This window comes from Stenella coeruleoalba (assembly GCF_951394435.1).
Source record: "Stenella coeruleoalba genome assembly, chromosome: 12".
In the NCBI taxonomy this organism is placed as follows: domain Eukaryota; kingdom Metazoa; phylum Chordata; class Mammalia; order Artiodactyla; family Delphinidae; genus Stenella; species Stenella coeruleoalba.
This window is the reverse complement of record NC_137158.1, coordinates 48,065,647-48,084,465: the sequence shown is the minus strand read 5'-3', so window position 1 is coordinate 48,084,465 and position 18,819 is coordinate 48,065,647. Positions and strand designations below refer to the sequence as shown.

At 40.3% G+C, this 18,819-nt stretch overlaps 1 protein-coding gene across 3 annotated transcripts in view; it reads right to left on the bottom strand.

The window, feature by feature from the left end:
* NUS1 (NUS1 dehydrodolichyl diphosphate synthase subunit) overlaps positions 1-12,962 on the bottom strand; it is a 30,412-nt gene extending 17,450 nt beyond the window's left edge. For all 3 annotated transcript variants that reach the window (XR_013830915.1, XR_013830916.1, XM_079940001.1), the window contains exon 1: positions 12,423-12,962. Coding sequence is in view for 1 of the 3 variants with exons in the window: in XM_079940001.1 (XP_079796127.1) it covers positions 12,423-12,906 (484 nt within the window). In the remaining 2 variants the exon portion in view is untranslated. The remainder of the gene's footprint in view (positions 1-12,422) is intronic.
* Between the last annotated feature and the right edge of the window lie 5,857 nt (positions 12,963-18,819).

Below are 18,819 nucleotides of genomic sequence, written 5' to 3'. Positions count from 1 at the left end.
TGGTTTGAAGGAAAAGACAAGTTTAGTTTTAGACAGGTGATGACAGAATATTTAAGTGGGGTTATTGTAAAAGTGATTAAGAGACATGAGGAAAGGGTGTTCAAAAGAGGTCATATAAGCACCAAGTGGGTAGGGCTCTTACTGTTTTGCTTACAAACACAGGGCCCTGAGGCTAGCACAGGGCCAAGCACAGAACAGACACTCAACAAATAAATGTTGGTAGCAAGACCATGACAGGTCAGAGACCTGTTTCCTTCTCAAAATCCTATCCTCATCCCAGCTCGTGTGAGTATCTTCCCTTGGATCAACTCCCAATCTGCTCCTTGAATGGCCGCTTCTCACTCTGCACTGAATCCTTTTCCTCTTTCCCTCTAAATGGAGATTACTCCTCAGAGTTCCTACTTCAGCCCTCTTCGTGTCCATGTGCTCCTCCCTGTCTGGTTCTAGTCACTCATGGGACTTTAATACCACTCAGCGTCAGGACCAGGGTAATATGAATAAGACAAAACTGGGGGGAAGGGGTGGAGGGTAGTTTACAAAAAAAACCAGTAATTAAGATTAATAATAACTTGGTGTAAAGTTATTTACATAACTGTCTTTAAAAATTAAAATTAATGCAAAACATCCATGATGAACAAAATATTAAAATTTTAAGTAAAAACAGGATCAGCATTTTGTTCCTAACATTTTCAGTTCATTCAAACATCTAATCTTACCTTGAAGTTCTGTAAGCATCTGAAAATGAACAAATCTAAAACTTGGCAGCTTATCTTTTAAAGCTAGCTCTCAAACACTTATATTACATCAGGTTAAAAAAAAGAAACAGTACTGTAAGCGTGAAACTTATATGCACTTAGGGATAAGGCCTAAAACAGAACAGGCAATATGAGAACAGTAAATATGTAAGGTTGATGGGACAATAGGTGATTTAAAATCATAACTGCTGTAAAGCTGTTTATATTTTTGTTTAAAAACAAAAAACTTGGGCTTCCCTGGTGGCGCAGTGGTTGAGAGTCCGCCTGCCGATGCAGGGGACACGGGTTCGTGCCCAGTTTCGGAAAGATCCCATATGCCGCAAAGTGGCTGGGCCCGTGAGCCATGGCCGCTAAGCCTGCGTGTCCGGAGCCTGTGCTCCGCAACGGGAGAGGCCACAACAGTGAGAGGCCCGCGTACCCCCCCCCAAAAAACAAACAAACTTAGCCCTTATTCTTGTTGTTCTATTTATAATAAAGATATCACTACCTGCTCAGTCAACCAGGCATCCTCCTTACGCTCTAGCATTATCACCACCACCCCCAATGCCCTATTAAGATGCTAAGCCCTTTACTCTTCTACAGCAATGTTTCCCTGTACCCATTTCCTTTTGTCCATTGTCCCCACTGTTTCAAGCAATAGTCTTCTTTGTAATATTAGAACCACCTTCTAATGGGCCTTCCTGCCCCTTCTAGCATGGATCACTAGACTAAGTACCAGATTGACCTTCCTAGGCTACATCTGTAATCCTCGCACATTCCAACTTTATTATCTTCAATGGCTCCCAAAATGCTTAATGTATCAAGAACAAACTGCTCAGATCAGCATTAACATTCCATCCTACGCTTCCATACTCGGTAGGTAGAAATAATGTATGTTTATGAAATAACGGAAGCTTCCAATTTCTCTACAGTACTCTATCCCCAGTATAAGGCAATTAGATTGCCTTATACTGCCCCCCAAACACCTGGAGTGACTCCAACCTTCATCCTTTGTTACCTCCCCAGCCCCACACCTATAAAATTCTAATTCTTCACAGGCCAGCTGAAATGTCATTTACCCTCAAGAAAACTTTGAGTCCCCCAGCCAGATTGAGCCAGGCTCAATTTCTCTTCTGACTTACCTCACTCCCTCCAAATACCCACATTTTGCTCAAACTCCTTAACAAACCAATATTCTACTTTTTATTAGTTACAGCTTAACTCTCCCCAACCCCACTGTACTGTAGTCTTACTTGTGCACTTGGGTCTTACCCATTTCTTTCCCCCTAAGGCACCTTCCACATAGCAGGAGTTCAACGTTTACTTAATAAACTGAATTATCAGTGCACAGAGTGCCACCTAACAACAACAAAACCTAAAAGGACATGTCACTGAATGGAATTTTTAAGAAATTTCCAGGAAACTCTCACAATAAAAGGAGACACTTTCTCATTGCATACAGGCAGAAATTCTGTTAAAAAGAAAAAATATTAGAGGCACAAAGTACCTTCTACAAAGAAGACCTCCATGAAGTTATTTTAAACTGAACCTTTGTCTTGGCTGCTTTGGATGAAGACATGAAATTAAAAAGTATAGCTTCTGAGAAGTGCGAAATGCATAAATAAGATAGATTGCCAGCAAAATAATTCCTGATACCTCACAGCTTGACCCCCATCCAGAAATCTGATTATACTCTATGGTACTTATCTTATTTCCCATAAGCAATATTCTCAGCTTATAATTTTCTTCAGGATTCAAAGTCTACACATACACACTTCACATCACAAGAAATGCAACAAGTTATAAGAATGCCTTTGACTGAGACAGGCAACTCCTCTGGCGATATCATAATAAATTGATATGTGGAAGAGTCTTTTTCTCATATCATAATTCATCTTGTTTGCCTTCACAGAATCTAAACTAAAGCCAAAATGATGTAATATCAATAAAAGTAAAGAAACTATAACAAAAGTCATTTTATGCAAAAGGAAATTGAGACTGTATTCATTTAGAAATAACTAATCTAAGGGAAAAACATTAGCAAATACTCAAATTTTTCAGAAACCTGTATTTTACAGAGTTATATAATAATGAACTGCAAGAATTATTTTATCCTATCCTTTTACAGATGAGGAAATAGACCCAGAAAGGTCAAGCAATTGTCCTTGGTCAAGAGTCTAAGACTTTGGACTGAAATCCAGGTCTCCTGGCTTCTAATTATTCAGTTCAGTAACTATTTCTAATGCTGATAACCAATGCTAAATCCACCTTACTATTAAATTTTGAATTTCCCTCCCCCAAAAGTTAAACTTCATAAAATAAATAAAGCTGACCCCTTTACAAATGAGCAGAATGTTTTGAAAAAAACTAAGACTAGAGCTCTTTTTAAAAAGGCTTTTAAGAAGTCACAAGGTTAACAGATATTTGAATTCTTTAAGAATGACTTGGGAATATAAAATAAGTTTTTGCAATAATGACAAAGAATTTTACATTATGCTTGTTGCTCTACAACTATATCTCAATTTCCCACGTTAGCTAACTGGAAACATATATAGAAAAGCTACATGAAAGAGCCGAAATTTTTTAAAACACACACATGCACACACCCAGAAAAACCTACAATTTCCATGAAAGAATAAAATATTATGTTAGGAAAGGTGGACCTCAGAAAGACAACAATGTTTTTGGTGTTTTTGATAAACACTAACTATACCAAATGTAGATTTCTTTTTATATCCTAAGAAATATCCTTTTCTAATTCTAGTATGATGTTCAAAGTTTAGACAATAAGGATATGTCCCCTAACCATCCTTCCTAATAAATTGAATGTCCCTTAATCTTACCATCATAATACAATTATTTCTGGTTTTTAACATTTCCTAGCCTTTGTCCACATGCATGTGTAATCTTGGCATATATGACCATGCAATTTTGTATCCTGCTTTTTTCACTTGTATAACATGTATCCTTCTTTGGTGGTAGTCTCATGATTGTTTTAACAATTGCATTATTTAACAATAAAGGTCTGAATTCAGAAAACATTCCAAGTACAATGGGAGGCCGTTGGAAGGTTTTATTCAGAGTTTGAATAGTATTACCAAAAAAGATCACTTTGCTGGTGGGTGAAGAATGGATTATACAGGGGTCAGAACAGAACTGAAGATAAATTAAGAGGCTACTACAGCATTAATCCATGTGAAAAATAATGAAAACTCAAACTTGGACGACTACAATGAAGAACCAAAACAAGTGGCAAATTTGGGATATATTCTAGAAGATCAAGATTAGAGGTAGAACATGATGTAGAAGACTCACATCTAAATTTTTAGCTTGAGCAGTTGGTTGGAAGGTATTTTCTGAGATTGGAAAAAAGCTGAGCAAGGCAGGTTTAGGGGGGAAATTCAAGAGTACTGTTTTGGACATGTTAAGCATTTGAGATGCCTAAAGAAATCAAAGTGGAGATGTTAGGTAGGGTGAGATAAAGGAGCCTGGAATTATAGGAGAGATAAGGACTGGAGATTCAAACCTGAGTGTGAGCATTGGAACAGAGTCACACCATTCGTTTATGGCCACTTTCTGACTATACTGGCAAAGATGAGTATTTGTGACAGGGACCATACAGCCCACTAAGTCTAAAATATTTACTAGCTGGCCCTTTAAGAAAAAGTTTTCTGACCCCTGATCTAGGAGATAGGGTGAACATCAGAAAGACAAGGGCACACATACAGCACAAAATCCTAGGACATCTCAACTTTTAGAAGTGGAGAAAACAAGCCAGACATAAGGCTCAGAAGGAACAGTCAGCAAGATAGGAAGAAATCCAACCACACATGATGTCATGGAAGCCAGGAGAGAAAATATTTCAAAGAGAGTGGAATTAAGTATGTCCTATCCACCAATCAGGTTATATACTGTTCGGGATATAAAGATCTTATTGAGGTCTTTAATAGTTAAAATTACATTTTAGAATTACTTACAAGTTTCAACATTCAGTCTACCCTAACAATCAACTATGTACACATTAACTGGGTAATAACGCCATGATGTAATAGTTTTTTCGAATTAAGGGAACCAAGAGTTTAATTAAACAAGTACTCAATCAGCAAATCTTACCTGTATCCCTTAAATACTGCTTCTTCTAAAATTTACATGAACTGAATAATCAATTATAGAAAATGAGACTTTCAAAATACACGTTTAGTATTTCTTTTAGATCTGAAATTTGAACTTTTATGTGATTATTCCTTCCCTTCTATAGAAACAGATTTTTAAAGAAATATCTAGCAAGTGTTTATAAGAACAAGGGAAAGGAAGGGAAGAAAAGCGAGATAAACATTGACGCAATCTCTCTGGTTACAAAGCATCTCACCAGCTAAGGAACTAAAGTAATACTTTTTTGCAAATAAACGCCCATCCTTCGAAATAGTCTACCTTTCTTCTTTTAAACAAAACACCTAAGTAAGTAATGGTAGTTACCCTCATTTAATTCTCTAACAATCCAATTATAACACTATCAGAGTCAACCTTCAGAGAAAAAAACATATGGAACAATAATTTAAAAAAAAATCTACCAATAAAATTTTACATGACTGAAGTAGTCATAACAAAATAAATCTTACAAGCCATTAAACAATTTTATTTCAAGAGAGAGCCCCAGGAGGGCTTCCCTGGTGATGCAGTGATTAAGAATCCACCTGCCAATGGAAGGGACACAGGTTTGAGCCCTGGTCTGGGAAGATCCCACATGCCACGGAGCAACTAAGCCCGTGCACCACAACTACTGAGCCTGCGCTCTAGAGCCCATGAGCCACAGCTACTGAAGCCCGCCTGTCTAGAGCCTGTGCTCCGTAACAAGAGAAGCCACCGCAATGAGAAGCCCGCAAACCGCAACGGAAGAGTAGCCCCGCCCCCGCTCACCGCAACTAGAGAAAGACCGCGCGCAACAACGAAGACACAATGCAGCCAAAAATAAATAAATAAAATACATAAATTTAAAAAGAGAGAGAGAGAGAGAGAAAGAGCCCCAGGATACCTCATAGAATAACAATTATACTGGAATGAGCATGTTGTACCAAGAAAGATATGCGTGATGGTGGCACAGCATACCGGAACGAGCGCTAGCTAAATTTTAAGTCCCAGTTCTTTAGCAGGTGAGATGTTTAAAATAAACTAGCCAAGTGGGCTTTCTCAGCCTCTGACTGCACATTTTTAAAATGAGAATGTCTTCCCAGACTCTGCTCACCTGACAAGGAAACAGTTCAATACAGAGCAGGAGCTCCAAAAAATTAAATTTAGTTGATTAAAAAAGTCAAGTGTGTCCTACGACTCAAAGGATGAATGTTTATATTAGTAGTATGAAGAAAATTCTATTTACCTTTAAATATCTTTAACAAATTATTTCTACTACCTCTAAATAAGTACCCACTTTACCAAGACTTTAAGATGACACAACATAATCAGAAAGAGTACTAACATGACTGTACTGTGGTTACATTCTCTTCTCAGTGGAAGTCAGTACAGCATAATGCTTAAGTACCAAAGCTTTGGAATAAAATCTGATTCAAATTCTAGATCTGCCCCTTCCTATATATGGGTTCTTGGTTTTCTAAGTCTCAGTGTCTTGACTGCTAAAAGTGCTAAGGATTTAATTCACTTCTTTGCATAGCATCTAGTGCATAGTAAAAGTGCAACAAAGAGTAATTATTACTATTAAGGAAAGGTTTATTTTCATACATAAATCCAGTATGGTTAAATAGAAAGGTACTCAGAGAATGAGGTCAGTTCAAAAGCAGGACAGAGCTTTTCAAAGACAAAGCAAAACTGGGGATGGAACAGTCAAGAGAGGCTACTTAGCAGGTAATAGTGAGAATTGATGTACAAGGATCTATTGATAGCTTTTGACAGGTAGATAGCCCTTTGGTAGAAAAAGGGAAGAGGACATCCCAGGATGTTAAGATAAATGTGAAATTCTGTGTATTTTTGAAATGTACTATACAAAGGTGAAGATTAGAAATAGAATGTTACCTTACATGAGTTTCCACATGAGGGAAGACAAGTACTCTAGTTTGTATTGTCTGTATATCAAATCTAATCACATTTATATTTAGACTTTCAACACTTCTGGCAACTCTGTATTTCAGCGTAAGGAGAACAATACTTGATAAAATTATATTTCCCAACAGCATCTGTGTCAGTGTGCCAAATAAGTAAACTAGGGCAAACTATGTTCATTTCCCCCCACTACTTTAATTAAGGCTTCTGGGTACTGGTGTTGGGAAACAAATTACAACTCAGTTCATCATTCTTATCTACAAGAAATGCAGCCCCTTCTTCCAATTCAAGGAATATATACTGACCTACTCATTACACGCAAACACCAAGCTACAATCTGTAGGTGAAGCAACAATGAGAAGGACAGCTAGCATCTGCAAAGCTTACAATCTAGTAAGAAAGTTCGGGCACATATACATACGGCTACTACTTCACAAAATGGGAGAATGGAAGTAACTTTAAAGATGTACGATATTTAAGGAGATTCAAGGACAGAGCAAGATTAGGAATGGAATAGCCGAGAGAGACTACCTAAGAGGTGATAGTTTGGATAGACTTAAAAGGATCAATGATAGCCTTTTGACAGCTAGATAGCCGTTTGCCAAGAAAAGGAGAAGAGGACACTCCAGAAGGAGGGAACATCAAGTAACCTAATTATGGATGCAGCAAAAGGGATATAAAATAGTGAGAAATATGTTGAGAAGGCTGGGAGTACACAGGGCAGATCTTTTAAATTCTTGTGTAAGAAATCTGAATCCAAAAACCATTTCCTACGATACCTAGTATAGATTTACAACTACGGAAATAACACTAAAAAGAGCAACACAAAAGGTTTGTTTTGTTGCTGAATTCTCACATAGAAGGCAATGCTTTATTCTGGATCACTCCAATTTACAGTAATATTAAGTAATAATTAACTGCAGCACTATTTACAATAGCCAAGACATGGAAGCAGCCTAAATGTCCATGGACAGAGGAATGGATAAAGAAGATATAGTACATATATACAATGGAATATTGCTCAGCCATTTAAAAAGAATGAAATAATGCCATTTGCAGCAACATGGATGGACCTAGAGATTGTCAAACTGAGTGAAGTCAGTCAGAGAAAAACAAATATCATATGATTGCTTATATGTGGAATCTACAAAAATGGTACAAATGAACTTATTTACAAAACAGAAATAAAGTCACAGATGTAGAAAACAAACTTATGGTTACCGGTGGGGGGAAGGGTGGGGGAGGGATAAATTAGGAGATTGGGATTGACATATACACACTACTACATATAAAATAAATAATAAGGACATATTGTATAGCACAGGGAACTCTACTCAGTACTCTGTAATGACTTATATGAGAAAAGAATCTGAAAAAGAGTGGATATATGTATATGTATAACAGATTCCCTTTGCTGTAGAGCAGAAACTAACACATTATAAATCAACTATACTCCAATAAAAATTAACTAAAAAATAAAATAAAATAGAAATAAAAAAGTAATATTAAGTAATAATTAATATTGAGACCCACCCAAGATTATCTTCACTTATGAAAAGGAACATGAAGGATGAATGAATAATTTGATGTAATACAAGTAGTAGGGTATCCTTTCATTTGTGTTAGGGTCAAACTTCAATGTGCAAATGTATCATATAAGTAGCTTAATAAAAATAGAGATGCTCAGGTCCCACTCCCCTAATTTGGTCTGATCAATAACTGTGCTGAATCTGTATTTTTTATAAACACCCCCAATGACTCATTCACGGATGGTCCACAGACCACGTTTTGAAAACTACTGCCCTACAGCAAGGTTCTCAGCATGGCACCAATACAGCTGAGCAACATGAACAGGTTCCATCACTGAAGATAATAATGTATCTGTAGGTAACTTGGATCTAGGTGTACTTCAAGTGAACCCAAGCAAGCATAACACCCCTGAGGCTACAGCACCAAAAGCCCCAAACTCCAATTTTTGTACCAGCCCCATTATGGTCTTAACTTATAATAATGTAGACAAAATAGCCAAATCTCCCTTCTAGAATTCTGAGCTCAAGAAATACCTGAGAAAACAACTCCAATTTCTGACAGATGAAATTATTACTTGCAGAAATTCTTGATGATAATCAGGAAAGAGTGCAGGTAGATGAAAATATCAGTCTGTTGGCAGAGTCAAACCAAGGTAAATATCAGTGGATTTTTTTTTAGTCTAAGAATTAAATATAATCTAAATCCAACTATAATTAGAATGAACACTGATTTAAATACAAATTTGGGAGGTTAAGGGGTACAAGACAGGGGAAAATGGAAGGTGGTACAGTAGCTCGTCTCCAAGATGGCTGCCACCAGCCCCAGCCCCGACTCCTGCTGCACAAGCCATCTTCTCATCGAGAGGTAAAGTCTACCGCTCCATTTTCGTGATTTGGGGCAGACCTGTGACTTCTCAGACCAAGAGAATACACCAGAAGTAACACTGTATGATCTCCTAAGCTAGGTCATAAGAAGTCATGCAGCTTTGGCCTTTGGCTAATTCTTTGGGAACGCCTATAAAAGAAGTATGACTACTCCAAGACCACTATTAAATGAGGAAACTTAAGCTAGCCATGTGAAGACAGATGACCAACCTGTCCTCATCTATTCCATCCATCACAAACCAGGCACTAAATGTATGATAAGAAACCTTTATGTTCCAGCTACTACCTGACTGTAGCCTTATGAGTAGAACTAACCCCAAGGAAGAACTGTCCACCTGAACCGAGTCAACTCATAAATTGTTTTAAAACACTATGCTTTAGAGTAGACTACAAAGCTACAGATAACCAGAACAGGTGGCCAAGCCTTCATCCTACCTCATTTCTCAACCTTTCATTACATAAACTTACCTATTATATTTACTGATCCCAACACACTGCTCGATGCTGTTGTTCAATCTACTCTAATGGGAATGCTGCCAATGGGGAATTCCCCATTCTCTCTCTCTTTCTCTCTGTCACACACAGGCACACACAAAGAACACTGTACTGATTATGCTAATCCAAATTCTACCTATTTTTGCAAGGCCCATCTCAGATGTCACCTCCTATGGACATATGGAGGTTACCTTGCTCCTCAGGGATTTTTCTCTTTTTTTCTCCTTAAAGTCTCTTCCATTCACTAGCATTTATATATTAGCTTGCATTAATTTTTAGTAACTATCCCTAACTTGAGTATAAACTCTTTGAGACAATTTCTTGTACTTCTTTGTATCCCAGTAGGTACTCAATAAATTGACATTTAAGAGTATGTCAATAGGATTTTTAAAATCAGTTAAATATTTACATAGAAATAGGTTTAAGTGAAAGTTTGGGAAAACTGAATATAGCTTAAGTATTTACAGTTCCCCTGAAAAAGGAATAATTTTTCTCACATATCCACATGGCTTGATCGCTCACCTCTTTCAGGTCTACTCAAAAGTCACGGGGGCTTTCTTTGGCCACTCTATTTAAAACCGCACCCCCTACTCCACCACTGACTTTCAACATTCCTCTCCACGTCCCCTGCTTTATTTTTCCTCTTTGCTTTTATGATCTAATACATTTTACTCATTTATAATATTTGTCAGACTTCCACTAAAATGTAAGTTCTATGAGTGTAGGAATTTTTGTCTGTTTTTTTCACTGGGGCACTCTCATGCCTAGAACAGTATCTGGTACTTAACACACACCCAATCTGTCACCTGTTAAATGAATGAATCAATCAGTCAAAACCAAGGATGAGTAAATTGAAAGCCTCTTATTTCAAACAATGAAATTAACCTTTATCCCTTATTGAAATTGCTTTTACAGTAGACACAAAATGCTCTTGAGTCCATGCACTGAAAATGCTCCGTAAAACTCCTTTTGCTTAGCTTGACTTCTTCCTTTTCACTACCAATCATTTTTCTTTTAGCGAATATGACACAGGCTATTTCTGAATCACATCAGCAACTTAAGAACAGGAATTGCCAGAACAAGGAAGTGTGGCAATATTATAATCTGCGTTCGTACGCAGCCACCAATTTAAACTATTCAGCTATTCATTTTCCTTCTCTACTAGAAGGTAAAGGTACTTGCTTTAAAAGAATCCCCTGGATATAAGTGACTCACTTAAAGTGAATTCACCACATAGCTCAACAGCTTTAATTAATTTCCGTTTCTGCTTCACTTACTTTTTTCCCCCAACGTTTCTGTTGCGTTGCTTAAGCAAAGAGTGCATCGCCTTATAACAGTCTTATGATTTCTATTGTTCTGGCAAGCTCCATAACATGTCAGCCCCTGAGTATATTAAACTTTACCTTTCAGGGTAAATTTTCATTTGATGATGACAGGCTATGAGTCACCATACTCCTTGCTGGCTGCAAGGAAGGCAATCAGTCAACCAAAGATTACTCTAATAGCCTGCAAGAGGTGCTGTCTGACCTCAACCTAACCTTTCTGACAAAATGTCACACTTAAACCTGCCTAACAAAGACTTAAAGATTAAAAATCAAGTTGTAGCTTCTGTGAGCATACCAGTAATTTAAGGTACTGAACAGAGCCTAAGACACTAGTTTTCTTTCCTTCATACCAATACTCCTAAATCATTCTTACCTTTAAGGAAATACCATGGCTTTCAGGATTTGACTGAAACCCAAACATGACATTTAGAGCCTTCCCCAACCTGATCTATTCATTCTTCAACATCCGGCTTAAACGCCATTTCCTCTGGAGGAACTTCTCAAGTTTCTCCAATGAGAATTTCTCTTCCCCCTTCTCACAGCAGTTACTAACTCCCAACATTTGTTGCTACCCATGCCACTCATGTGAGTGTGTCTACCCTCCACCCCACAAGCCTGAGAATCCATGAAATTCAATGTAAAAATCCAAGGAATATGCCCAGCACTGTGCTTTAGGTTTGTAGCTACGCGAACAATGTTGAAGTCTTGTACCTACAAAAATTCCCTACAGTGAAAATTTCCTCAATCAAAACTTATGGGAGGACAAGTACTGTGTTGGCCCCTGAGGATCAAGGATCGCACAACAACCCAGACCTCCGAAGACAGACGGTGACGACTTTCCTTTCTGTCTATCCAGTCTCTCACATACTCTTCATAAACCCACTTCAAATGCCACCTGTCCCCAACCACTTAGCTTACGCATAAATCCTCCACAGCCTGCGGTGACTTAAGAACAGTGCCTTGAGCCTCTCTGAAGAACCACTGCGGTATAACAAAAAGGTAAATCTGTGGAAAAGCACAGACTGGCCAGAATTTCAATCCTCCTATTACTACCTCTCTAACTTTGGACAAATCAATGAATGTTGTTATCTCAGCTCCCTCATTTGTGAAACAAGGGTACAGAAACATCATCCACCTTAGTGGGACATTATAACGAATAAGAAATATTTTTAAATATGTAGAAGGCGACTGAACCGAATTCAGGAACTTAGTTGGTGTCCAATTAAGCCTATCTCCCTTCCTCGAAAGCGCCAGCACCATAATTTGCACTTAAGGGCCTCCGGACGAGGTAACTCGCGGAGCCGGGATGGCTGTGCCGAGCGACGCGCCCCGGGTCCACCTGCCCGATGCGCGGTACCCGCGGCCGGAGACGCCCCGGGCCCCCTACCCGCTCCCGGTCTCACCTTGGTGGTCGTAGACACTAATGTAAGAAATGCCCACGGCCATACACCACACCACGAGGCTTGCGATGTCCGAGAAGCTGGGCTCCTGCTCCTCCTCGGTGATCACCAGGCCCATGTGCACAGGCAGCTTCTCCAGGGAACGGCCGTCCGCGCGCCAGCGTAGCCGCGGGTGGGCGGCGACCGGGGTCGGCCCCCCGCGCGGATGCCGGTGGTGACGGCGGTTCCTGCCGTTCCTGCCGACAGCCAGGAGCTTGGGGAGCGTGAAGCCGAGCGGCGCTAGGACCGCGGCGGAGGCGGCCCGACAGCAGCGCCGCCAGATCCAGTTCCAGGTGCCGAACCGAACACGGAGCCAGGAGGTGAGCGTGCGGTGCAGGCAGAGCAGAGCGTGCAGCACCCGCCACACCAGCTCATACAGCCCCGTCATACTCTCGTGGCGCCCGGGCGCCCTCCTCTCTCCTACACCCGCGGCGCGACCGCTTCTCATCCGGCCCTGCAGCCGGCGCGGGCCATCTCTCCGCGTTCTCCCGCCCCCCGCACCCGAACCCCTTTCTACTGCCAACACCTCACCGCGCCCCCGCCGCCATCTTCCTCTTGCCTCGGCAGCCCCGCCCCCGCTAGTACATGGACAGTTCTAATTGGTCGACGTGGAACTCTGACGCGGCCTCTGGGTCCGAGGATGTGGCCTAGCCCGGCGCGGGGAGGGACGGCGTGCGGCTGCGAACTAGCTGGGCCGGAGACCGAGCGCGCCACCTGGTCGCGTGGAGGGCGAGGAGCAGACGCCGGCAACACCCGGAGCAGGACGTCAGTCAGGCGCGCGTCTTCTTGGTTAGAATGGGAGATTCCGGGGAACCAGCGTCCCTTGGATCCTGGGCATCTTAAACGGTCTGTCTCTTCTCATAGCACCCCCAGAAACGGCTTCCAAAGAGCAAAAATGGCCCAAGTGGATTGGAAATTACAAATGCCAGAAGGAACCTAGGGGTAGAAAGTAGCCCTCAGCATGTGTTGATGCTGGAGGTCAACCAAGGGTCGCCAGAAGGAAGTGCCTTCAGAGGCGGAAGTGTGCCCCGTAGAGAGGTCTGTACTTCGGGCAAATCTTCTAGCCGAGGCTAATTCTTCCAAGAGTGGCAATGAGGCTATTTAGTAATGTTCCTGAAACACAATGCTTTCTGCCCACGTCATTCCTCATTCCTCTCTAAGTCGGTATCCTTACGGGCTGTTCATTGCTTAGTTCATAAAAGAGAGGCTACATCGCCTGGCGCTCCAGTCACTGCATTCTTCAATTCATTCATTCGTTCATTCAGCGATTATTAACTACCAGCACGATTGACCTCAGTCTCCACCTCTATTTGATGTAAACTGCCCATACTGCGGTATCATTCCCTTCACACAGCCAATCGGGACTACAAAGTGGTCCTCCAGGCCAGTTCTGTACTTCCCTGCAGTAGTTCTGTACCATTTTTGACCCTTTTGCACAAGATCTTCCCTTCTCCCGAATTCCTGTTTCTCAACTAGGTATTGCCCAAATCCCGACCCATTTCTCAAGGTTCATCCTATATGTCACCTCCTCAATATAACTTCCCTGATTCCCTAACCTGAAGTTCTCACTCCCTCCTTGTAAGTCCACGGCTCCTCATAAATTTCATGGCTCTATTTATAGTACTTCTCACCTTCCTAAATATGTGGGTCTGTATATATAATATTATTACGTGTTATATATTATACATTTTATTATATATACATATACATAACCTATATGTGAAATCAAACAGTTGCATTTTTTTGTGATACCTACCTAATCCTTGTTTTTCCAGGCCCCCTTTTCCACTGGGAAACATCTGTTAACACCTTGGCTCCATGCCTTAATGTTTCAATCATTGTCACTTTTTCAACTAGTCTCCTTTTCATTTCTAAGACTCACTTCACTTTAATTTAAAACTTGAATCTCATGTTCGTCTCAAAAATTTCCTCCCTTTGGCAGCTCAGCCCGAGGAAGTGAGGGCTGGGCAACAGGCACCCGCTTCACACTCTTTGACCTCCCTCGGTCTCCTCTGCACCTGCTCCTCTGGTGATGGGCAGAGAAGAGGGGGCGGGGAAAGGCCATGACCAGGAAGGCCTGTAGTCTTCTTCCTCACTGGCCATTGCTATTGCTTACAGGACTCCAGGATGCCCTGCTAAGGAAGCTCCCCGGGCACCAGCGTCCCTTTGAAATTTGGCTACATATTTCACAGGGCACCCCCACACCCCCAGGTGACACCCTGCCACATTTCTCTGCTATCCTCACCTTTTTGTCCCACTGTTTGCCTCTTCTGCCACGATTAGAGGCATCAATCTCATATCCCCATGGCCAACTCAGGTGTGAAGGCACATGCAGACTGCAAATTTTCTACTTCTTTGAGTTGAAAACTTAAGCAAACCATCTCCATCTGACAGACTCTACCACCACCCCCAGTATGCAGATCCTGGCATCTCTCCTGTTGTTTGTTTGTTTGTTTCCTCCTAGAAAGCCAGAGTTAGGTTAGCAGGTCTCCTAGCTTAAGGAATGTTCAGCTTCCTAAGAGGAGGTGGGAAAAGATGGGGGCCCATTTCTCTCCTTTGACACATTTCAGTGGACTAAGAATGAAGGTGCCCTGTGGTTACTCCCATTTCAGGCTGCATCTCTGTGCTTAGAAGGAGATAGATTCATTGCCTTTTGTTTTCAGCCACAATTCTGGGACCACAGGAAAACTGCACTGCATGTCCTATTATATATAGAGAGATATATATGTACATTCAATCCAAATAATTTTATGAACTTCTTCCTTTTCTAAATGATTTCTTATTTGTCATTCTCCCCCCCAAAAGGGGTAATTGTGGCACTTTCAGGAACTTTAAATGTTCAGAATACAAATTTTGGACTTAAGCATATCTAAACTCCTCAAATTCTACCATGTACAGAAAAATGCAGAAAGAGTTGCACAGCCTCAGAAAGATGTTACATCCCAAACATTATGGGAACAGTATTTGATTTCTTTTCAGTTTACAAAAATATTTTAACTTAATCTTCACAACTAAACATATTATCTGTCTAGGCCAGGTAGAATCATCTCAATTTTACAGAAAACTATTAGAGATGAACAATTCAGGATAATGTGTAAGAGGCTGGGCTCTAAGGAAGATCCTTTCGGCTAGCTCATCCACTTACTCCCATCCCTGTATCCTTATATGTAGTGTGGCAATGGCACCATGGAGGTGATGCTATTCCAGTCCTCATTTGATTGTTGTAAGAATTAGGGCAATAGTGTATGTGAAGTGTTCAGCATAATGTCTGCTCAGTAGTAAGAGCTCAGTAATTTAATCTACTGCAGAAAAAAAAATAAGACAAAATTTCAGTATTTTTTTTTTAGAAAGGACATTATCATTTACTACAGTTTTCATTATTGGCAGCCGTAACCTTGTGGTTGAGCTAATACAAATAGCCCCTAAGATGGATCATTTTCTCATTAAAAGGTAAAAGCCTCTTTAAGTAAAAAATACCTAGGCCTGGTCCAGGTTCAACTGCTGAATCTTGAAGCATAAAGAATGACAATATTAAAAAAAAAATGTTGGCTCAGGGACCTCCCTGGTGGCACAGTGGCTGAGAGTCCGCCTGCCGATGTAGGGGACACGGGTTCGTGCCCCGGTCCAGGAAGATCCCACATGCCGCGGAGTGGCTGGGCCCGTGAGCCGTGGCCGCTGAGCCTGCGCATCCGGAGCCTGTGCTCCGCAACGGGAGAGGCCACAACAGTGAGAGGCCCGCGTACTGCAAAAAAAAAAAAAAAATTGTTGGCTCAAAGGGTAAACTTTGATTTCCATCAAGCCACATTGCAAGACTAGAACTAGACATAAGAATTTAAAAAGAGTATCTTAAAATATATTTTTGTCAAATATGTAAGCTCCAAAAATGAGACCCTGCACTTTTAAAAAATATTTGTAATGATATCTTTGCAAATGAAAGTTTTAAACCTTCAAAAAAATACTTGGAAACACAGCATGCTGAATTTGTCAATAAGGTTCTTAAAATTAAACAAAGAAAAGAAAAAAACATACAGTTATCAGAACAATTTCTTGGTCATTCAAGAGAAAACTTTAATATCACCACATTTGGTGGCATATCATTTATAGAGCAAAAGAGAAAATGATCTATACAGCTACTGGAAAGTTTTTCTTCAAGCAGTTATGGATCTAGTACATAGGATTTATATGATAAATTAAAAATTAAACCTGTTCAATTGCAGAACATTTAGAAGCAATGCTTAATACTCAGCTAAAACATGTTATGGAGAGTGTAAACCAGCATGACAGGGTGGATTTTGCAAGCTGTACAACACTTCAGATATAAGAATGTGGCAATGCATTTTTATAGAAGATGGGTTGTGTTGTCTAAATTTAATCCCACAGCTAACTAGATTAGATATATGTAGTTAGTTTGAAAAAAGTGCACTTTAAGTATATAATAAGCTGAAAACAATGTAAGGAAATTGCAGGTGATGAAGAAGCAAATATGGCTGGGAAATGTAGTAGAGTTTGTGTGCTTTAACTTTTATGTGAACAATTTCAAATATGTTAAAGTATGATGAACTTCCATGTATCATCACTCAGCTTAAACAGTGACTGATTCATGAACAAACCTATATCCCCATTTTTTTTTTTTTTTTGTGGTACGCGGGCCTCTCACTGTTGTGGCCTCTCCCATTGCGGAGCACAGGCTCCGGACGTGCAGGCTCAGCGGCCATGGCTCACAGGCCTAGCCGCTCCGCGGCATGTGGGATCTTCCCGGACCGGGGCACGAACCCGTGTCCCCTGCATCGGCAGGCGGACTCTCAACCACTGCGTCACCAGGGAAGCCCCCTCATAATATTTTTAAACAAATTCTACACATCATAAAATTTCATCATACCTCAAATGAGCTCTTTTTTAATATATAACCACAGTACATTATCATACCTAAAAAGTTAGCAATATTTCCTGAATGTCATTAAATATCAAATCAGTGTTCCAATTTTCAGTTGTTTATATAATCCTAAAGTTTTTAAAATTTTTATATTTTGCAGTTTGAATCAGTATCCATGTGAGAGCCACACTTTGCAACTGATTGATATACCTCTTAGGTCTCTTTCAATCTATTCATCCCACCTCCTTCTCTTTGTTTTCCTTTCCAATTTATATATGAAGAAACCAGATTGTCCTGTGGAGTTTCCCACTGTCTGTATTTTGGTGTAGTTTTGTACGTTCCTCCATCCTTTGTAGGATATTAAAAATTTAGACCAAGGGTCAACAGACCATGGTCACGGACCAAATCTGTCCCATTCCCTGTTTATTTATTTTTTTAAAATAGGCTTTATTTTTTAGAGCAGTTTTAGGTTCACAGCAACATAGAACAGAGAGTACCAAGGGGTCCCATTACACTTTAATGTGTTTGAAATTGTCTGCATAAAAGGTAAAAAAAACCAACAAACTCCATTCCTTCTGGCATTCCAGATATGTAATATTTCATTATCCTTCAATTACAAATATTTTATTTCCAATATGATGTTTCTGAACATGCGTTTTTCAGAAATGCATTGCTTAATGTCCAGCCATTTGGGAGATTTTTCTTTGTTATCAATTTCTAGCTTAATTTCAGTGTCCAGAAAACATATATGAACGATTTCCATTATTTGACATATTTTATGCCCCAACATGTAGTCAATCTTGGTAAATGTGTCACCTGCATGTGAGAAGCACATGGAATGCACAATTTGACCTGACAGCTCTCTTGTCCTTCCCCAGCTCCCTCGCTATGTCCCCTCACAGGCCTTGACCTAATGCATCTCCTACATGGCTACTCCAGTCTGTGCATCTGCTTTCAGAGGACCCGGACTAACACAAACCCACTTACTCCCTACTGCCTTTTATGCAATTGTTGCAAGGTACTTACTTGCACATATGTTTTAAATCCCACAGGACATTATTGTATTTTGTCTTTATATCTAAGCTATTTTTAGAGCAGTTTTAGGTTCATAGCGAAATTGGGAGGAAGGTACAAAGATTTCCCATCTACCTCCTGCATCCCACATGCATAGCCTCCTCCGTTACAACACCCCACGAGACTGGTACATTTGTTACAATTGATGAACGTGCGTTATCATCCAAGGATTTTAGTCTACATTACAGTTCATTCTTCGTATTGTATGTTCTATGGGTTTGGGCAAATGAATAACGACCTGTACCCATCATTATGGTATCATACAGAGTATTTTCACTGCCCTAAAGCTCCTCTGTGCTTCACCTGTATATCCTTCCCACCCTCCCCCCACTCCCAATTCCTCACAGTCGCAGATCTTATTACTGTCTCTATAGTTTTGCTTTTTCCAGAATTGCTGTGTAGTTAGAATCATAC